The sequence below is a fragment of the Xyrauchen texanus genome, chromosome 12 (assembly GCF_025860055.1).
Source record: "Xyrauchen texanus isolate HMW12.3.18 chromosome 12, RBS_HiC_50CHRs, whole genome shotgun sequence".
In the NCBI taxonomy this organism is placed as follows: Eukaryota; Metazoa; Chordata; class Actinopteri; order Cypriniformes; family Catostomidae; genus Xyrauchen; species Xyrauchen texanus.
The window spans coordinates 23,533,219-23,556,255 of record NC_068287.1 but is presented as its reverse complement, the minus strand read 5'-3'; the positions used below and the strand labels follow the sequence as shown (position 1 = coordinate 23,556,255).

At 37.8% G+C, this 23,037-nt stretch overlaps 2 protein-coding genes across 2 annotated transcripts in view; one reads left to right on the top strand and one right to left on the bottom strand.

The window, feature by feature from the left end:
• Positions 1-742: 742 nt before the first annotated feature.
• On the top strand, positions 743-20,544 carry traf7 (TNF receptor-associated factor 7). The gene is made up of 21 exons (XM_052140115.1): positions 743-843; positions 3,002-3,057; positions 3,150-3,207; positions 3,452-3,537; positions 3,658-3,774; positions 3,923-4,015; positions 4,290-4,323; positions 4,737-4,920; positions 6,603-6,737; positions 7,688-7,905; positions 8,453-8,526; positions 9,385-9,433; positions 9,523-9,650; positions 9,749-9,831; positions 9,920-9,959; positions 12,243-12,359; positions 12,868-12,990; positions 14,238-14,357; positions 15,418-15,549; positions 15,639-15,758; positions 15,849-20,544. Exons 3-21 carry the CDS (start codon positions 3,156-3,158, stop codon positions 15,861-15,863), a joined length of 1,920 nt encoding a protein of 639 aa, XP_051996075.1. The 5' UTR covers positions 743-843; positions 3,002-3,057; positions 3,150-3,155; the 3' UTR covers positions 15,864-20,544.
• Positions 17,649-23,037, bottom strand: part of caskin1 (CASK interacting protein 1) — a 158,053-nt gene continuing 152,664 nt past the window's right edge. Inside the window, exon 23 of the mRNA XM_052140113.1 lies at positions 17,649-21,164. Within this exon, the coding sequence (XP_051996073.1) occupies positions 21,068-21,164 (97 nt within the window). The 3' untranslated portion in view covers positions 17,649-21,067. The remainder of the gene's footprint in view (positions 21,165-23,037) is intronic.

Here is a 23,037-nt window from a genome sequence, read left to right as displayed (position 1 = left end):
GAGAATTGAAGGGCCATCTGTAGACAACCGTATACATTAACAGTGGCAAACACGAGTATTATTAGAGAGATTGGCTCCTGTTTGCAGCCAGATTCTATTGATCTGCTGAGTGAGTCAAATGCATTACAGAAGACTTCCTGTGCAGACTCAGGGTCTGAGTAAACAGCACCCCCTTCCGTTAAACTAAGCGACTAAATGCTGTGGGCTGGGAAACAATGAAAACAAAATATGCATTAGATTTCTGGAATTAAATGCGTGATATTTCAGTTGAATAAAAGCTGGTGTGTGAAATGTTCAGTTACAGGGATAGGTAGGCCTATACATAACTTTAACTAAGCAGATACAACTAACTTGCCTGACATGCCTGAGTGGCCGTTCACACCGAGAGAGAGAGAAAACACAGATGTCTCGAGACGCGTTTTTTCTTTGTTTTTAACATGATTTTGCGTCTAAAAACGCTGAAAAAATAAAAACAATCAACGGTCAAAGATTATGGCCTAACATGTGTTTACATGGAAAACAATCAAAGAACAATGACTACGGACGCAAAAATATGTTAGGTGTGAACGACCCCAATGCAGTATATCAGTAGAATAAAAAAGTCTTTAAACAGACTTTAATAACGACGAAATATATTTGACGACTGCTAGATTAAAAATCGTCATCAAAGGGAACAGAATAACCAGTCAAGCCTCCAGTGATGTAACTTTTGACGTTTCTCGGCAATGACGGGCATTATTGTTCCGCACTACATTTCCCAGAAGTCCACTGCGTGTCGTCTGTCGGGTGTGTGAGAGAAAGATGAAAACTGGATCATATGCAGACTTTGATATAGCATCAATGGTGAGAACCTGTTTTATTTGACTAAGTAGACATGCAATTATTATCTTATGTCATGATGTCTTTGTTGTTAAACCAGAGGGCTATTTTATTTGATATATTTCGTAAAGCAAAATGTGATGATTTCTCGAAGCTGTTTGAAGAACCAACTTCGTCAGCTAGCCAACAGAGCTAACCAGCTTACTTTAGGCATGCGATTTACAGCTACACAATCAAATAACCCCTCTTGTTTGACATTTAACGGGGTTTAATGTGGTTTATATTTAGAAAATACAAATCCTGTTGTGTGTTTGATTTCTGTTTAATCGGATGCAGATTGGATCATTTTCGCACCCATCGCTGCCTATTTAGACACCATTTGTGGGCATAGTTGGCACTATATAAAGGCTGCCTATGTTGGGGGTTGACTGGGTTTGTAGACCATTTCAAAACTAGCTTAACGTATTAATGTGTGGTTTGTGATATCTTGATAGCTCCACGCTGAATATGACAGCTTCTCTCAATGTTGTTTATTTCTGTCACCCGAAACGGTCTGAATTGTTATGACTTTGTGTCAGGAAATGTGTCTGTTTTTCTTCACAGCTGGTGTTGTTTGAATATATAGCCACCACTTTTTGACAATTTTATCACATTTAGCACATTTAGATTAGCACTGATTTGAAAACAAGAGGTTATTTCCTTTAATCTTTTTTAAATCTTTAGTTTATTTTAAAGGTATAGTTCAAACAAAAATGAAAATTCTCTCATTATTTACTCACCCTCATGCCATCCCAGATGTGTATGACTTTCTTTAATCCACTGAACACAAACAAAGATTTTAAGAAGAATATCTTAACTGTGTTGGTCCTTACAATTCAAGTTAATGGTGAACAAAATTTTGAAAAGCGCATAAATGTATAAGTATAATTCATGTCTTCTTAAGCAATCCATTCAGCTTTGTGTGAGAACAGACTTAATTGTAACTCCTTACCTTATTCACGCTAGAGCCATCTTTTATTTTTAATGGGAATGACAACGAGGCTGTGAGGGATAGACTTAACCAACCATTTAAATAGTTTTTGGATCATTCCGTGGACAAAACATTGATTAAATATCTGTCCAAGAACATTCAGTATGTACTCAAGACAAAATGAGATGTGGAAAATCAGATGTGATCTAGGAGCTTTATACAGCTTTATATCGTTCATGCCATTGAAGAGATGGTAAGTCTATCCCTCACAGCAACGTTGTCATTCCTATTAAAAATCAAAGATGGCGCTAGGTCTATTGCAGTGTCTAGGCACATATCATCAAGCCGATTACACTTCCTCTTGCTTGGCATGCACCCAGTGTTTGATGGCACTAGGAAGTGTAATCAAGCTTGAAATCATGAACACCATGGTGAATGCTGATGTCAAGATTTTTAGTGAAAATGTAGTTAGATTTTGGTCTGTTCTCACCCAAAACCAATTGGATCGCTTCAGAAGACATTAATTAAACCTCTCAAGTCTTATGGATTAACTTTATGCAGCCTATATGTGTATTTATTCGCTTTAATGTTTTGGTCGCCATTCACTTGCATTGTATTGAGATATACTTCTAAAAATCTTTGCTTGAGTCCATAAGAATACAGAAAGTCATACATCTCTGGGAAGGCATGAGAGTGAGTAAATAATGAGAGTTTTACATTTTTGGGTGAACTATCCCTTTAAGACTCCTAAAATAAACAGTTTTATGAAGATCAACCACAATACCTATAGCAGTGTTAAAATTTAGTTCATTTTTCATTTGTATATAAGTTTGTAATTTAAAAATGAACATTAAATGCATCACTCCACAAAATGATTATTGTATATGATTAAATAATTGACCGTGATTTCTTTAGTTTTACAGGTTGTGCAGGGTTCCCCAGTCTGTGTTGTGATGCATGTTATAGCTATTCACTCCTGGTTTTAAATGAGAATTTTATCTATTGGTCTGGAATTGTTTCTTTGTGTATGTTTACTTCATTGATGTCAGTTAACATTGCATCCCTGTCTACTTATTTATGTGATTTTCATTTATTTTTGAAAATTTTCAGATTTGAAAAAATATTTTGTCTACAGGCTGTAGCAGATCTTTTCTCCCGGGCTTTGCTGTATTATGATCTAATGTAAACCAACACTCTTTGATTTATTCTCAGGAGGACCTGTGGCAGGTGTAACCAATACTGTACCCTCACCTGACATCAGCAACCGTGTAAGAATGTAGTACATATATTTTTGGGGTTATACAGCTTCTTCAGTGGTAAACATTCCAATGTTTTACTTGTTGTCTTCATCTATGTTTAGACAAGAATGGAGACTACTTTTGGATCTACATTTCCAGCAGTTCCCCAAGTAGCTAAAGGTAAGTACCATCAGTTGAACTACTTGTATATCTGGTGGTAAAAAGTCATAAAAATAAGGATCATCAAATGAGTGACCTTTTAACTTAAAATTTCGTAACTCAGTATGAAAGTATTTACTGCTAAATCAGTATTGAAGGGACAGTTTAGCTAAAAATTTTATTTTAGGTAGACAGACATATATGAGACTGTCTGCTTAGCAACAAGATTCAAACAGTTGCTTGTAAATGTACTTTTTCATTATAGTGGAAACTAATTACAAACAGCACCGCAGGACCCCTTCATCATCTAGCACCTTGACCTACTCCCCTCGTGATGACGATGATGGCATGGTAATCACAACGCCATCCCTTGTAAAAAATAACCAATTACATTTACATATACATTTGGTTGTGAACTACTCCTTTAAAAGTGTGTGTGTGTATATATATAAACTGACTCTTTCCCTACAGCCACCCATCAGTACCCCTCGTCGCTCAGACTCTGCCATTTCAGTTCGTTCCCTGCTCTCTGAGTCCAACATGTCACTGCGCTCCACCTTTTCCTTGCACGAGGAAGAGGAAGACACAGTGAGTGTCAGCAGTCGTCCGTTTCCTATTCTTATGTTTATCAAATAAAGTGAAGCAAAGAAGTGTTCGATTCACCATCTGTGCCCAGCAGGAGATTGACATTATTTTCTCTCCCTCTTTCTGTCTCTCCCACTCTCTTCCTGTCCAGGAGCCACAGGTGTTTGCGGAACAGCCCTCCATTAAGCTTTGTTGCCAGCTGTGCTGTAGTGTGTTCAAGGACCCTGTGATCACAACCTGCGGAGTGAGTCAGCGAGATGCCCCCTCACATTTCCCTCAAGATAGGGCTGTCTGTCATGATCTGGTTGCATTGATTTCACATCAGCTTGGGCCATGAACACTTGCCTATTGACTCATTGACCCATTTCCTAGGGCACTGTCAGGATGTTGAATACAAAATGACAAGTGCTGTTGAGGAACGAATTACAATTAAAATAGCTGAGTGGGTAAAAATGTATAAGTCAGTGTTTATTCACTTTATCTCTCACTGCTGTATTTCTCTTTCTCTGTCACCTCAGCACACATTCTGCAGGCGATGTGCCTTGACCTCAGGTAAGGAAAAATGTTTTTAATCTAAATATATGTCTTTCACCTTCCAAATGCGTAATTGTACCAATAGAAAGGAAGTACAGGTTCCTCTTTCAGTTCCTCTTCATGTTGAATCTTTATGGCTGATGCATGTAATTTATTAAAATATTAGTTTAATATGCAGAGTACACCACTCGTAGGTTGATTAACCCAAAAAGTGCAAAGATTGTGACTGTTGTGCTTTCAGATCATTACTCTGTTTGAGCATCCTGACCAGCCCATATTTAGCTAATTGCAGCTAGAGGGGTGTTTTGGGAAAAATCTAGTTCTACAGAAATGACTTCAGCTTTAATTTCACACTCATAGTTTCATTTTGACACTACTTTTGGCATTATAGTATGTTTGTTTTGTCAATAATATCTTGTGTATTTCTATAGAGAAGTGCCCAGTGGATAACTCCAAGCTCACAGTGGTAGTAAATAACATAGCAGTTGCTGAGCAGATCGGTGAACTCTTCATCCACTGCAAGTACGGCTGTCAGCCAGCTGCCTCGGGCAAGCCTGGTTCTTTTGAGGTTGACCCACTTGGCTGTCCTTTCACTATCAAGCTCACCACCAGGAAGTAAGAATACAGTTTTATGGGATTTTGTGTGTTCTATTGTTTACAGATTCTCAAGTCAGAAGTTTACATACACCTTTGCCAAATACATTTAACTCACTTTTTCACAATTCCTTACATTTAATGGTAGAAAATCATCCTAGGTCAGTTAAGATCACTACTTTATTTTCACATTAAGAATGTGAATGATTTATTTCTTTCATCACATTCCCAGTTGGTCAGAAGTTTACATATACGTATTTGCTAGCATTGCCTTTAAATTGTTTAACTTGGGTCAAATGTTTTGGGTAACCTTCCACAAGCTTCTCACAATAAGTTGCTGTAATTTTGGTCCATTCCTCCAGACAGAACTGGTGTAACTAGTTTGTTGGCCTCCTTACTCACATGCTTTTTCAGTTCTGCCCACACATTTATTAGGTCAGGGCTTTTTGATGGCCACTCCAATACCTTGACTTTGTTGTCCTTAAGCCATTATGCCACAACTTTGGAGGTATGCTTGGGGTCATTGTCCATTTGGAAGACCCATTTGTGACCAATCTTTAACTTCCTGGCTGATGTCTTGAGATGTTGCATCAATATATCCACATAATTTTCCTTCCTCGTGATGCCATCTATTTTGTAAAGTGCTCCAGTCCCCCCTCCGGCAAAGCACCCCCACAACATGATGCTGCCACCCCCATGCTTCACAGTTGAGATGGTGTTCTTCGTCTTGCAAGCCTCACTCTTTTTCCTCCAAACATAACGATGGTCATTATTGCCAAACAGTTACATTTTTGTTTCATTAGACCAGAGGATATTTCTCCAAAAAGTAAGATCTTTGTCCTGATGTGCATTTGCAAACTGTAGTCTGAAAGTTTTATGGTGGTTTTGGAGCAGTGGCATCTTCCTTGCTGAGCAGCCTTTCAGGTTGTGTTGATATAGGTCTTGTTTTGCTGTGGATATAGATACTTGTCTACCTGTTTCCTGTAGCATCTTCACAAGGTCCTTTGCTGTTGTTCTGGGATTGATTTGCACTTTTCGCACCAAACCACGTTCATCTCTAGGAGACCGAATGTATCTCCTTCCTGAGCGGTATGATGGGTGTGTGGACCCATGGTGTTTATACTTGCATATTATTGTTTGTACAGACGTATGTGGTACCTTCAGGTGTTTGGAAATTACTCCCAAGGATAAACCAGACTTTTTTCTGAAGTCTTGGCTAATTTCTTTTTGATTTTCCCATGATGTCAAGCAAAGAGGCACTGAGTTTGAAGGTAGGCCTTAAAATACATCCACAGGTACACCTCCAGTTGACAATTAGCCAGGTAGCCTATCAGAAGATAATTGGCTAATTGCCTAATGGCTTGACATAATTTTCTAGAAATTTCCAAGCTGCTTTAAGGCACAGTTAACTTAGTGTATGTAAACTTCTGACCCACTGGAATTGTGATATAGTCAATTAAAAGTGAAACAATCTGTCTGTAAACAATTCTTGGAAAAATTACTCATGTCATGCACAAAGTATATGTCCTTAACGAATGCCAAAACTATAGTTTGCTAATATGAAATCTGTGGAGTGGTAAAAGAAAAAGAGTTTTAATGACTTCAACGTACGTGAATGTAATCTTCTGACTTCAACTGCACACACAAGTTGTAATACAAAGGGAAATAATGACTCTGTATTGTGTTCATTTTGTCTGTGGCAGAGATCATGAAGGAAGCTGTGACTACAGACCTGTTCGCTGCCCAAACAACCCCAACTGTCCTCCATTGCTCACTATGAACCTGGAGGCCCATCTGAAAGAGTGCGAACACATTAAATGCCCTCATTCCAAATATGGGTATGGAAGTTTTACCTAGCCAACATTCCTTCCCTTCTTCCATAGACTTTATATTAATCACATGATTTGTTAATAATTAATCTAGACCAATCGCATGATTTTTAAAATACATTTTTTAATCTGATTATCTGAAAATAATCTGAATTAAAAAAAAATAATTGATTGTGATTAATCGCAGATTTGTGCTGAAATTAATGCAATATCTACTTTTTTTTTTTTCTGTTAAAATGCATTTATTTCCTTCTTAGGAAAGAAAATCCTCAATATGTAACAGTGTTATTAGCATTTTTCAAACAAAGAATTCCACAGAAATGCTCTGAAATGGCACCAATTCAAGTAACTCTAAATGTTTTCCAAAGTCTAAGTGAGAGGTTGACTAAATTAAAGAACTAGTCCCCATAGGTTGTGTATTCATTGCAATGGGCGTTAAATCCCTTAAGCGCTTATCTTCCACAATATTAATCAGCTGGCAGGATGTGAATATCTACTTGATGTCCAGAGTTAAGCACCGCATTAAACTCAACATGAAAAGCGCTGCAAAAATTGGGCGAATTTGAAATGGCATACTTACCCATACTACTCTTACTGCTTCAGACTAATCTATGCATGGCAGACAAAGGAAGAATAGTAGAATTGTATGCCTTTCCAAAAACATCCAACATTATCTTCTGCTTTTAGTGCTGACCTTGACCGTGTAATGATACTTCATCCGAATTGTCTGGTACACATCGTAAAGGTTCCACCCTATTCCAGCCTGTGGTCAGAACTTACACGGAGTTGAGTTTTATCTAATGTGAAAATTGGAAAATGTGTTAATCGTGTTAAAGAGAAATTAGCGCTTTAAACATTTTAAATTAATCTCATCGTAAACGCGTTAATTTGACAACTCTAATATAAAGAATATAAAAACAATAGACTCTTGAATTAGTTTGTGCTGACTTTTTTTGCAGCTGCACCTTCATTGGGAATCAGGACACATATGAGACACATCTGGATGTGTGTAAGTTTGAGGGACTGAAAGAGTTTCTGCAGCAGACGGACGACCGATTCCACGAGATGCAGGTGACACTGGCACAGAAAGACCAGGACATCTCGTTCCTGCGCTCCATGCTGGGCAAACTCTCTGAGAAACTGGACCAGCTGGAGAAGAACTTGGAACTAAAGTTTGGTGAGTAAACTAAGCTGTCTTTGAAAGACGTCGTGAAATCGTTTGACAAATTTTCTTTCCTGTGTAGAAAATTGAGTTTTGATGTATCTCATATGGGAACAAGAAGTTGGGGCAGGGCATATTGAAGGGCTCATCCTGTTTTATAAAAGCCAAATAGCCTTTAGTGTACATCACAGCTGTTAACCATGAATTCCTGCTTGCTATTGCTAATGAGAAGTAGGTGTTATTAGGCGGAGGCTTGTTCTTAATTTGGAGAGCATTTGATTGGACAAAAAGTTGGATACGCTGCTAAGTGCAAGATGTGTACTAAATATTTTTGGTCTGTTTCCCATAAGAGAAAGAGTGAATTTTAAATGCATTTATCTGTCGAAAATGTATTTTGTCGAAAATGTATTTTGTCATGTTTTTAGGAGTATGCATGGACAAAAAGCCACAAAACTCAATTTAACGTGGTCTTTAAATGTTTACAATTTTAGTAATTTTTTAAAGCCAAAAGATACATAAACTTGCATTTTGTTAAAAATCATCACTGTCTTTTTGTGTGCAGATGTGCTGGATGAGAATCAGAGCAAGCTCAGTGAAGATTTGATGGAATTCCGGAGAGATGCTTCCATGCTAAATGTTGGTCCATTTTAGGGATGGGCATTTTGGTCATTTTATCTACTCGAGTACTCAAGTGATTACTTGAGTACTCAGAGGGGGGCACATAACATGTACATATAATGTCAACAGACATATGCTGTATATTAGACAGATGTCTTTGTTGGTCCAGTGTCTCGCACATTCATTTTTATAGGCTGTTATAACGTAATTTAAATTTTATAGTCTGTTAAAAAAGTTAAAAAAATGACAAAATATAATACATCATATTTTGTCAGTATGTGAAGACTCGCTGGCCAACTTAATGAAAGAATACTCAAAAAAGCTTGCCTCTCTGCTCTTCTTAAAGGTTACCATAATTATCTTAATAATCGTGCACCACTGTTTCATCGTGGCTGGCTGAACCGTGTATTTGCAAAGGTTAGCTTGACCGGATATGCCATAACCATCACTTTTTTTATATGCCATGTTAAGTTAAAAACAGTTTTGAAGACACTGCATTCTGTTCCATTCAGCCTCACTCCGTCTAGCTCTTTAAAAGGAAGAGCTCGCCCGTTGTGTGTGTACATTTCTCCAGAGTGTTAAGCACCATCTCTGCCCCAGACAGAAAGTGCGCTGTGTTGCAGCTTGTTGCTGTGATGATTCAGATCACAAAGTACTACCAAAAATCATGACATAATAAATCTCAAAAATAAAAATAAGGCCCGTCTTTTACACATTTCCGTATAGTTTTTAACTGAACATTATCGATCGTTTTCATGACCGATCATTGCTGTCACTTCCAAGTACTCTTACCCATACCTAGTCTGTTTCCTCTCTGGTTTTTACCTAATGAGATATATCATTGTAGATCTTTCTAACCCATCCCTCCTTTTGCAGGATGAACTGTCCCACATTAATGCCAGGCTCAATATGGGTATACTGGGCTGTGAGTATCTCTTGCTGGTTTATACTCTATTTTATTTCTGCAAGTTATGGATTAGGTCATCGTCTGACTTAATAAAATACGTTTTGCAGCCTACGACCCTCAGCAGATCTTCAAATGCAAGGGTACCTTTGTGGGCCACCAGGGTCCAGTGTGGTGTCTGTGTGTGTATTCTACTGGTGATCTTCTCTTTAGCGGATCATCAGATAAGTCCATTAAGGTAACTCCGCCTGTCATCAAAACTCAGTTTAAACCTATGTATACCTCCTCTTGATCACATCTAGATAAATATACTATATATATATGTGCTCTCTACAGGTTTGGGACACATGCACCACATACAAGTGTCAGAAGACCCTAGAGGGCCATGACGGCATTGTGTTGGCATTGTGCATTCAGGGGTAAGCATGGAAACAGTCTTAAGAGGACACGAGTGTCTTACTTGAACACCTTCTAAAGCTTATGCTCTTTCCTTCTCTTTTTTTGCAGGAACAAGCTATACAGCGGCTCAGCTGACTGCACAATTATTGTAAGTGTTAATAAGCAATATGAGGCCATTAGAGGCCTTTAGATTGTGTATAAAGTAGTGCTGTCAATCGATACATTTTTGAAATCATGATTAATTGCATAATTTTTCATAGTTAATCGTGATTAATCGCAGATTTAGAAAGTGCTGCAATTTGACACCAAATATACTACTTTTCCTGTCAAAATGGATTTATTTCCTTCTCAGTAAATAAAACAAAACAATATGTAATGATAGTGCTTTATAAACTTTTTCCAAACAAAGCCTTCCACAGTATAAAGGTAGAAATGCACTATAATAGCATTAATTCAAGTAACATTAAACTTTTCCCAAAGTCTAAGTGGGAGTTTGACTGATTGAAATATCATAGGGACATAGATTCATTTCAATGGACATTAAATCTCTTAAACTCTCATCCTTCACAATATTAAATTGGCTGGCATTCACTGGCTATCCACTTTGCTACAGCAATTTTAAAGCCGCATTCATGATATGTGTCAGGGCAGCATCAAGCGCTGCTTTGAACTCCACATTAAAAGCACTTGAAGACAAAAATGTCTCACTCTGTGTTTTGGTGATAGTTGAGACTTGATGTGATTCTGTGGTAATTCAAATTCTGCATTACAGAGGCTGGAAAATACAATAATATTTCTATCACAAGTTGTGTTAAGACAGACAACATACAGCCTGCGGGCCGGATCAGGCCCTCCACTTGGCGGCTCATTTATCTTAAAAGCGTTTTTATTTTTCATTGGATATTTCAGTTAACTTGCATTGGGACCTAACGCATCTCCACAAGCGTTTAACATGCTCAGGGTTGCCAGATAAGAGACGCAACACCCCCAGTTTGAGATTTATACTTGCGCAAATTGGAAATATTCTGCCTAATGTTATACTTATTTTGTGCAATCTGATAACCAAGCAGGCGAGTGCACTTTTTCCATCTTGCTTTCCCCTTTGAACAAATTTAGCGATCTGTAATTTAATATTCTACTCAAGGAAAGTGTTATACGGCTACTCTGTGTCCATTCTTGAGGCTGCTTGTGATGTTTGGTGCTACTTTGCAGGTAAACCTTCTCAGTGATTAAATTAAATATAAAAGTAGATCTCGGCATCATTGACATGCGAGCAAAAGCAAGCCAGAGACGAATATGTATAAGTATTTTTTATCTGTACAATTTAGAAATGTTGAAGTCCCTTCGCACCTGAATGTTAATCTAACTCTTGCAGTAATTATTTATCATAGTCATGCAGCCTGTGTTATTCAGTTGTGTGCTGAAAGTTAATCCATCGAGGAGACCCGCATCATGACACTTTTAGCATGTAAACGGGTAATGTTTTAGAAAAAAATAAGTAAACCTGATGTAGAGATTGTTACATTTGAATAATAAATTAACAGGAAAGTAGAGATGGTAAAATACATCTATAAGCTCAGCCTTTATTTAGATTTTTAATGCCTGATAGAAAAGTATATACCTTTGTAGAGCAATACAATACTTTAGGCAATTGCAGTATAGTCCCATTAGTCACAAATACACTTCAGAAAATTGAGTGCACAACTATTTCTGGACTTAAAAGATACAACAACCAAATCAGTGCAGAACATTGTATCTCAAAAGTAATACAATGTGCCCCCCACCCCCCCCATGCACTACTTGCAGCCAATGTGGCCCCTTTACCAAAATTGTTGCCCACCACTGCCTTAAGAGCTCCTTTATCCATTAATTTATCACTGAAGGAATCGCTAATGTGTGTTTACTGTATGTGTGAGTATTTGTGGTGTGTGACCACAAGGACTCATTACAAAGGTTCCACGCTTCCAACCAGGGTTTATGCTGGTTATTTTCTGTATTAAAAGTAATCGTGATTTAAGATTTTTTAATCTGTTAAACTTGAATTGATTGGTTGCATTAACTTTGACAGCTCTAGAATATACTCGCAGCTAAAGACCATAATTATCAACCCCTTTAGCTGTAACTATATTAACTCTCTAGCATGGCCTTGAGTGCCACATTGCTTTTATAGAAGTTACTAAACAAAATTTCACTGAAATATTATTTTACTAAGCAAATTCCTTTAAATGCCATCTGCTAGAAGATTTAGTCTCTGACATGTAAACAATAACAGAATGTGTTCATTATAGATTTAGTTTTAGAACACTGTATTGGCCAATCAGCATCTAGAACCAGAACTATCCAATTTACAATTACATTTTTAAAAGGAATCTAACCGAACATGACAGTGTCTTTGTGCAACTAATGCATGTGTGTGTTTTCTCTCCCTCAGGTTTGGGATATACAGACCCTGCAGAAAGTAAACACAATCCGGGCGCATGATAACCCTGTGTGCACTCTGGTATCGTCCCACAACATGCTCTTCAGCGGCTCCCTCAAAGCAATTAAGGTCAGTTGGCCGTCTGTTGAAGAGAAGATGTGCATGTCTGCAGAGACCAGCCCAATCAAGCAGCTAATATTGAGCATTATTCTGCTCCATTTACTAATGTGATTTGTATGCATGTTAGCCATGTAAGGTGTAGTTCACACAGAACATGATTTTGCATCCGTATCCGTGTGTGCGGTTTAAAAAAACAAATACGATGTAAACTTGCGATAAATTAATGTGACATAACGAAAGCTTGGCTATTAAAAAAAGGGGACAAGCCCTAACATCCTGTTTCAGTAAGAAATTTAGAGCAGAATTTGATCCACTCTGCTCTTAGAGCTCATCTGAAGGGTACACGCTCTGCTCGTATCACCATGGTGATGTGTGGGAGGAAGGAGGGAGTGGAGGCTTAACTGTAGAATGATCTCATCTCCTCGGGACTTTCCAGTTTACCAATTTTGGATGTTCTTGAAATGATGGAGCATTTCTCTCTCTCTCTCTCTCTCTCTCTCTCTGTGTGTGTGTGTAGGTGTGGGATATTGTCGGCACAGAGCTGAAGCTAAAGAAGGAACTGACTGGTTTGAATCACTGGGTTCGTGCTCTGGTTGCTTCACAAAATCATCTGTACAGTGGATCCTATCAAACCATAAAGGTCAGAACGGATGGAAATGCCTAAATTCAAATATATCTTCTTTCTTCTTTAAGTTTACCTCAAAATGAAAATGGTCACCATCATGTTGTTTCAATAACGAATGACTTTCTTTCATTCGTGGAACACAAAAGGAGATGCTATGCAGAACAACAATCTCAGACTCTATTCACTTTCATTGCATTTTGTTTTTCATACAGTGTAAGTGATTCACTGAAATGACTGAGGCATTGCATTTTCTATCAAGTCATACAGGTTTGAAACAACATGATGTTGAGAAATGCCCAGATTTCTCTATAAAGAAACGCGCACACACACATTTGAGTAATTGGTAACACTTTACAATACGGTAAATGTATAACAAAGTTATACATTTTTAAATTAAAAAGTTGTATATGATAACATTAGTTAATGCACTATGAACTAACTAACTATTAACTTGCATTAACACAGATTAATAAATGCTGTAAAAATATATTGATCATTGTTAGTACATGATATTTAATGCATTAACTCATTTTTACGAATGGAACCTTGTTGTAAAGTGTTACCGAGTAATTCGATGATCAGCATTCCCATAGTTCTTTTACAGGAGCATCATAATCAGATGAGAAGCTGTTCTCATGAATTTCTGCGTTGTTGTTCAGTCTAACTGGTGAAAAAAAAGAGCAGCTTGGAGTCACTTTTTGTTGAATAAGATAAAACTGAGCTGCTTGTCATTTCAAGTTGTCTAATTAAGACTCCAGGGACTGCAATCAGGAAGCAGACTACAATCCCATCCTCAGTGCTTTCACTCTCAGAGCATTTACTGATGAAAGAATAAACACAGATGGAGGGTGGGAGGGAGAGCGTGAAAGAGAAGGGTCAGTTACACAGTTTAGATTTTACTGCTCTCTCTTTTTTTTTTTTTTTCATTTGCTGCATTCCAGAGCTTATTGTGAGGGAAGGGCTATAGCCAGGCTCTGTGATTGGTGCAGCCCACAAACACTCCACCATCGCCCTGGTGAAGAAATAGCTCTTAAAGCTGAGTAGCTGTAGAGTATATCCATGACTAAATAAAGAATATTAATAAAGAATATTAGTCTGGATCTGTAAAAAATAAAACTTCTGCCTGAAGGACAGGTGAACATATTTGTTTGCATGTCTCATGCAGAACATGCATTATAGAGAGCATCCTATCCACTCTGAGTAAGTGAAAGGTTTTCAGAAGTTTTTATGTTCAATTGTATCTGTGCTCCCATCCCTCTCAGATCTGGGACATCCGTTCTCTGGATTGCATCCATGTGCTCCAGACCTCTGGAGGCAGTGTGTACTCCATTGCCGTCACCAACCACCATATAGTTTGTGGCACCTATGAGAACCTCATTCATGTAAGCGAAATTGAAATGTATATGCCTTGCAGACTTTTACATACAGGGTTCCTATGGTCATGGAAAACCTGGAAAAATTGTGGAATTTTTCAATTGTTTTATCCAGGGTTGGAAAAGTCATGGATATTAACACATTTTCTAGTTTCACTCTGCTCCAAATTGTTTAATTAGCTAGGTTTTATCTTTCTGCAATCTTGACGTCATGATTTACATTTAATAATGGATATTAAAGAGATGGTTCACCCAAAAATGAAAATTGTCATTTTCATTTCCTCACACTCATGCCATTCCAGATGTTTATGACTTTCATTCTTCTCAGAACAAAAAAAAGAATATCTCAACTCTGTAGGTCCATACAATGCAAGTGAATGGTGGCCAGAATATTGAACCTTCAAAAATAAAAGCAGCATACAAGTACTCCATATGGCTCCAGTGGTTTAATTCATGTCTTCAGAAGCAATATGAAAGGTGTGGGTGAGAAAAAGGTCAATATGTATGTCCTTTTTTACTGTAAATCTCCACTTTTACATTCTTTTGTTTTTGCTGATTCATTTTCTATGTGCATATCGCCATCTACTGGCAGGGTGGAGAATAGGGTAAGAAAGGACTTAAATATTGATCTGTTTCTCAACCACACATCAATCATATTGCTTATGAAGATATGGATTTAACCACTGGAGTCTTATGGATTATATTTAGCCTTTATGTCCTTTTTTGCAGCCTAAAATTTCTGGTCATCATTCACATGTGTTTTAAGGGCCTACAGAGCTGATATATTCTTCTAAAAATCTTTGTGTTCTGCAGAAGAAAGTCATACACATCTGGGATGGCATGAGGGTGAGAGAATAAAGGATAAAATAATTTTCATTTTTGCATGAACTATCCCTTTAACATAAATGATTGTTTCATATATTACATACAAATGGAAAATAATTTTTTCTGTAATCATGAATTACTAAAAAAGTCATTGAAAATGGTCAAAAGGTGTAGGAACTTTATACATGGTGTGAGCTGCTCTCATTTGTTCACTAACTGGTTTTCTGATTCCCTCATTATCTAGGTTTGGGACATTGAGTCCAAAGAGCAGGTGCGGACGCTGACGGGCCACGTGGGCACAGTGTACGCCCTGGCTGTCATCTCCACCCCAGATCAGACCAAAGTGTTCAGTGCCTCTTATGACCGTTCTCTCAGGGTAAGGGGAAGGCTTAGGCCTGGGTGTGGAGAGCGACATGTGGTTGTTTCTGCAAGCTCTGTCTGATCTGATTGATTTTACTCGTGCAGGTTTGGAGCATGGACAACATGATCTGCACCCAGACTCTGCTACGGCACCAGGGCAGCGTGACGGCGCTCGCCGTGTCCAGGGGAAGACTCTTCTCTGGGGCTGTAGACAGCACAGTGAAGGTCAGATGCTTTTAATCACTTCTTGAACAATTTTGAACTGAGCTTTCACGCTAACAGAGCTCTTACAATGGATTCTCTGTCTCTCCTCAGGTGTGGACGTGCTAAACACTTTAGATAATCAGCAGAAGTTGTGTCATCAATACTGAAGGAACTGAGATGCATAGGCTTACATATGAAAAGAGTACCAATGTGAATTTTTTTTGTTTCAAGAGAGCATCTCAACATATATTGGACCAGAAAGGTTTTTCTACTCATTTATCATTTTTATTGTTTTGGATTTGGGCATCTGCCCCTTATGCATTTTCATTACACAGCAAAGAGTAGACGAGAGTTATGTGAATAAAGCTTTAAGGTGCCCTTTGCTTTCCACATACTTTCTTTATGAAGCTCATACCAGACACCTCTTGTGAGCATGCAAAACACCCAAAGGTATTTTTGGACAGCCATTGGAGAGCACTCCACGTATATGGCAACACTGTATTTTATGTACATAAATAAGATAAATTCAGATTAACGTGGAGATTTATTTCAAGTATTATTATTGATTTTGATCTGGATCTACTGTAATACTTAATGCAGTCCAAGATCATGTTCCCTGAAGACCACGGCAATGTTTTTGTGTCGCTGCTCTCAGAGGTGACTTTTGAACTCTGAACTTTGTGGGTTATAGTCTCACGACTGAGTGAGTGCCTAAGCTTCAGAATGATGCCAATGGAGATGCATGGAGATTCTTATACAGAGCAATCACTCTGCCTGTGCAGGGAGCATCGACTGGGCTGAATGGAGGCCTACACTAAACCAACTTGGGCCTACTGCAGTGCATTGTTTTGGAGAACACAGTGCCCATGTTTTTATCTCAAATTTGAGGGTGCCAACTGAGCTTCTGCTCAGCCATTTTATAACTGCTTGTTGATGTATGTGAAACCTTTGTATGATGGTGTAATTACCTGCTCATTCATCATGCTTTTGTGTAAATAATGCAATGTTTCCTTACCAAAGGGAAAACTGCTTCATGCATTTTCCATGTTTGTCATGGAAACCAAGCAAGTAACAATTCCACATGTAATTGGAATTAGCATAATTAGTTAAATCACTTTGAACTAAGTAAAAGTAGTAATAATTAGTTTGAGTGAAAGCACTTACTAAATCATTATCAATCAACCTGGGCCAACATGGAGGAATAATTGAGGCGAATGCAGTGGTTTTGAAAGGGAACACTGCATTGTGTTCAATGTCGGGTTCCTCTCAAGCTCGTGCTGCAAGCTTCAGAAAGGCATCATTAACAGCTGCTACTTTGGATATTATGGAGCTAATCAACACATTTTAGCAAGGGTTGTTCCTTCTCTTTGTACGTTTTAAGTCAGCATCGAGACTTGTGCCTGAGAGAGGACGTGAAATTGAGACTGTCCACTGCAAATATGAAAACGGTTGCTTATATAAATCACATAAGCCAGATTTTACCATTAAAGCAGTATACATTTTTAACGCTTGAATTACATGAACTGTCTGACTTTTATATTTAATTTTAGTTCAACTTTTATATTCTTAAAGGGATATTTCACCCAACAATAAAAGTTCTGTCATTTACTCGCCATGTTGTTTCAAACCTGTATTAAACTATCATGGAACACAAAAGGAAATGTTTGGCAGAATGTTAGCCTCAGTCACCATTCACTTTCAGTGATTTATTTTTTTCTCAAACAAAGTGAATGGAAATTAATATGACAGCTTTAGAACATGAGGGAGAGTAAATTACAGAATTTTACAAATAAATTTGTTAAGGGCTCTTTGGTACCAGTTTGTTGGTCTTTTGAAAAGTACCCAAATGCATCGTGTTGAGCTATTTCCAGCAAGGGCTACTGGTATTCAGTAATTGGACTGCGACAAGAATGTTTGTAAATAATGTTTATTTATAGCAGGTGGCTGTTGGTGCATTCACTGCAAGCACACCACTGTTCCCAATGCCAGTCACAGCAGGTATCATACAAGTCAATGGCAGAACATCAACACAATATATAGCCTGCACACACTGAGCAGTGCAAATTCTTTTTTTTTTTTTTATGTCTCTGCAAATAGGATGGAAAACAGCTTTCATTATTAAATAACATCTTGCACCAACAATAAGTTTTACTTCAGTGTTTTTACAATTTCATTATTTTCCATTGTATTTTTTTTTCAGGTATTAGAAAAGTCAAAAGAAAAAACAAGCAAACATGACATTAAGAAAATTACTGTAATGAGAATTTTGAGAAATCAAGTTTTTAAAAAAAGGATACTTTCAGTGACAAACATCCAGGTATATACAAAGAAGAGTGGGGGATGGGTGTGGACCCAGTACTTTGAAGCAAAAGGGATGATAAAGCTTTCATAAAAGCTATTCCCAAGCCAGACATTTGCACTCTGTTCACAGAGCAGACCACAACAAAAAGGGATATAATTCTGAACATCTGGTGGATAAAGCTGAAAGAGACCATATATTGTCTACACAGTTGAAACATGAAAGACTTCAGACAAAATAAAACAAACATAAGCAAGGCACATACATGTTTTAAAAAAACTTAACATTGCATAATATACAAATTATTTAATCTGAAGACATGGCAATCCAAAAACTTATCACAAAAAGCTACCTTAAAAAAGAAAACTGGAGTTCTAAAAATTACCATTTACAATTAATTTAAAACACTGAGCCAAGAAGACACTTTAAACTCTTATCTCAAATAATTTCAGTTTCATCAACAAGCCCTATTGATGCTGCATCATTAAATACTTGTTGAAAACATCTATAATAAAATCTGTTCATAACTTAAATATTACAAATATTCTTTATGAGATCAAGTGAAGGGATTTTGCAATTATGGAGCTACTTCAAGTGAGTAGAGCAGTGTGGGACCTACACATCACCTTTGGGCCCTTTTCTATTCTAATTACTCAACCATTTCAGGACCATCATTTGGATACTGTGGCAATTCTAATAATGAGTAAGAAGATTGTCATGGCAACATTGAGGATGGTTAAAGTAACAGAGGACAGACAGTTTGCTGGCAATGAGATAATGACATTCAGAGGTTTGCAAGAGATTCACTTGTGACCAGTGCCATCATAACAGCAAGCTGTGCCCTGCCAGTTACACCGGAAAACATTACATGTCCACAGAGACCAAACTTTAATGTGTTCTGACTACAAATGCATCATTCATACTACCCTCAAAATGTCCATCTAAAGCTATTTAAAGTGATTCTCTGAATTTATTTAACCCCTGCAGATACTGTTACAGTTGCTAGAATGGATAATACATAACCTACTCTTGGTCTCAGACTAGTGTTCTAGCTTTGGTCATTAAGGACATGCCTGTCTGTACAATATTGGGGATGCAGTTAAAACAGGCACACCATGGCACATTCTCACCCTTAAACAGCTACTGAGCAATGTGCTGACATTAAATATCCATTGGCAGATGGAAATGGTGTGCACCCAACCTTCAAACACATCCATATTGCAGACTTCCACAAAATCCTTGTAAGTTCACTACACTGTCCATTCAAAGCTTCTCCTATTCATGTTTCTTTTATATTCCTGTTTTATGTCTTCAAAAGTCCCATGCACATTCGCAACTTCCTCATTTTGTGCTTCCTCTAACGTTCAACCTTCTCAATCCTCAATCACTAGACCATTCCACTGAAGAAGGCTCCCATTGTGCTCACCCGTTCCTCAGAGGTCACTCATAAAGTAAAAGCCTACACAATGGCCTATCATGGTGCTTTGCTGCCCAGTCAGTCAAATCATTTACAGACAGCGTTTTGTGTATGAAGGTACCTCATAAGGACACTGGATTCAGCCTGAATTCCCAGGCACCATAACATCATGTCTAATGATCTAAATCAAATTCAAGTGAACTTGAGATAACCAAGAAAATATTTTGTAAGTACAATTCTTATTTCTCATAAGAAAAGATGAGCATTTATAAATAAATGTATTTCTTTCAAACACTCCTTTATATGCCATTCTTATTCTTTCAACCAACTGCTGAACTGCACACACAGGGTTGTGGAATATCATTGGCGGATGGGAACACATCCATGCTGCCTTCAAAAACCAACCAGATGAAGGCATCTTAGAAGACAGTTTGTTACACAAACATTGGATATGGATTTTCCTTGTTGCCTTCCTATCTCTATATACTGCCAATGAAGGCAGCATTTTTCATTTTTGGCACAGCCTGTGTATCACCTTGCAGATGGTTGAGGTATTGAGGTGGTGCAGGATGAGGTCATTCCTCCTTGCCCAATCAGAGCATACCATCACTTTTCACTGGCATAAGGCAACGCCTAACACACAGACATGGTGCCTGTCTTGCCTTGATCGCATGTTTGCTTGTGTGTTAGCAGCACTGAGGTCACCTCTCATGTTAAGGCACATGGGACACTGCACAAGATAAGGGCAGGAATATAGAGAGAAAGGGAAGGGGAAAGCTGTGCAGGAATGTATGAGTTCACACAGGCAGAAAGTGAATGGAAAGTATAGGGTTACACTGCAGCACAGAGCGGGAGCCCAGAGCAAGCACAGAGCAAGGGGTCAAACAGCCACTTCAGTCACTACATTCAACACAGCCCACGACACTCATCAGCAGAACACAGCCAAACATACAGGAAGTTTAAGCCAGCTGTAAGTTTTTTTTTATAACTCCATTATAATCATAGAAAAATCCACATATCTGTCATCAAAGTTTATATGTATTTTAATGTCTCAACACTGTACCATTTTACATGAAATAAAACCATAAAATATTTATATTTATATATTTATATATATTAATGTACTAATGCATGACTCTCACTATGAGATTTTTTTCTGTATAGATACAAACTTTCTTCATGCTTACAATGTACACATACCATACTATTATTTCATTTACAGTAGTTATTGTTTTCATATTATTTTACTAATAATTGCTCATGATAGATTGAGATACTCCAAGGAGTCTGAAAAAAAAGAACAGACAGTTGAGGTTCTTTGTTTTAAAACCCAACCTCTGCCTCTCCACCCTCTGCTCTGTCTGGTATGTCTAAAGCCCTGGATGGTTTTCTGCCCAGTCCTGAGGTACATCAGCTCGGGGTTTGTGCAAACCAACTCGGGGGAAGAAAAGAGAGATGGGTGTTTCATGATAATGGAGAATGGAGGGGGGGGGGGGGAGGGGGTCAAGGCATGAGGATTTGGAGGAGTAGATGAGTGGGTCTGTGGTTGGTCATTGTGCCCTTGTGCTCTCCCGGGGCCCTGAGGTTGTGCCACAGAGACACAAGCTGTGCTCTTCACTCCAGCATGGCATCCAGCTGATCAGCCAGGTCATCGAACATGCTGCTGATGTCATCTAGGATACTCACTGTGCTCTTGTTTTCAGCCATTGAGCTGTGAATTATAAACACACACCCAAATATTTTATTACAAATATATTAAAATAAACCTGAAAATAGTTGTTATGAGGCCAAGCACACAAATGGCATGTGCATTGTAAGGCTAAGTAAATTTCTTTGGTCAAAGTGCCTCCAGTAGTGAATTTAGAAAAAGTTCAAAGGCTGAAAATAAATTTGCTTTTATTTAGAACATAACTTTTGGTCAATATGTGGCGCTATATCCAAATGTCCAGCAGGTGGCACTGTATCCTTGGGTATTATTGCCATGTATAGTCATAATTCCAATATTCAAGAACACAAGTACCAAAAATGCATAAAATTACCTGGATGTGCTCTGGGGATGGTGGGCAAGAACTTAGTACTTCGGTGGCAGACGAAGGACATTTATCATTGTGCTTTACCCCCTGAAATATCAATGGTTTTACCACAAGATTTTCCCGCTGTATTTTTACACACCCCTAATCATAGTGTTCCGCAAGCTCCCACGAACATAAAGAGAGAAGAGGCATGAATTTAGGCCAGGTTGTTTTATATAAACTGGTGTCCAAACATTTGGAATAATGTACTGATTTTGCAAAGTATAGTCAGGACATTACTGATGTAAAAAACAACACCATCACTATTTGAAAAAAGTCATATTTGATCAAATCTAGACAGGCCCTATTTCCAGCAGCCATCACTCCAACACATTATCCTTGAGTAATCATGCTAAATTGCTCATTTGGTACTAGAAAATCCCTTCCTATTATATCAAACGCTGCTGAAAGCTATTTGGTTCATTAAATGAAGCTTAACGTTGTCTTTGTGTTTGTTTCTGAAATAGACTGACATGTCTTAAGATCAATATTAGGTCAAATAAAAAATAAATAAAAAGAAACAGCTTTCTCTAGAAACTTGCCAGTCAATCATTGTTTTGAGGAATGAAGGTTATACAATTCTTGAAATGGCCAAAAAACTAAAGATTTCATACAAAGGTGTACAATACAGTCTTCAAAGACAAAGGACAACTGGCTCTAACAAGAACAGAAAGAGATGTGGAAGGTCAGATGTACAACTAAACAAGAGGATAAGTACATCAGAGTCTTTAGTTTGAGAAATAGATGCTTCACATGTCCTCAGCTGACATCTTCATTGAATTCTACCTGCTCAACACCAGTTTCATGTACAACAGTAAAGAGTCGGGGGTGCAGGCCTTATGGGAAGAACTGCAAAGAAAAAGCCACTTTTGAAGCAAAAAACAAAAAGAAAAGGTTAGAGTGGGCAAAAAAACACAGACATTGGACAAGAAATAATTGGAAAAGAGTGTTATGGATCTTAACCCCATTGAGCTTTTGTGGGATCAGCTAGACTGTAAGGTGTGTGAGAAGTGCCTGATAAGACAGCCACATCTATGGCAAGTGCTACAGGAAGTGTGGGGTGAAATGTCACCTGATTATCTGGACAAACTGACAGCTAGAATGCCAAGGATTTGTAAAGCTGTCATTGCTGCACATGGAGGATTTTTTGATGAGAACACTTTTAATTATTTTAAAAAGTTCTGAAAAAAAAAAAAACATTCAAATTATAATAGTAATTTTTCATGTTATTAATGTCCTGACTATAAATTGTGATCAGTTGAATGCCACTTTGGTGAATAAAAGTACCAAGTTCTTTCCATAAGAGCAAAATCTGTACATTATTCCAAACTTCTGGCCACCAGTATATAAAATATTTGTTTACAATTTGTTTATGTTTTGATGTTATAATGTTTTATTTTGGCCATTTTATGATGTTTTGTTTCTAGGCAAAAATTTGATAATAATAGCTACAGGTATTGTCCCCAATCAATGTACCAAATTTCACAACTTATTACCATACAACCGTATGAT

Bases quoted from the DNA above. Each gene is read 5' to 3' on its own strand.
- traf7 (XM_052140115.1), top strand. From the start codon at position 3,156: ATGGAGACTACTTTTGGATCTACATTTCCAGCAGTTCCCCAAGTAGCT. The intron at 4,921-6,602 runs GTAAGAATACAG...TGTCTGTGGCAG, and splicing joins ATCAAGCTCACCACCAGGAA to AGATCATGAAGGAAGCTGTG. The intron at 9,960-12,242 runs GTAAGTGTTAAT...TCTCTCCCTCAG, and splicing joins CAGCTGACTGCACAATTATT to GTTTGGGATATACAGACCCT.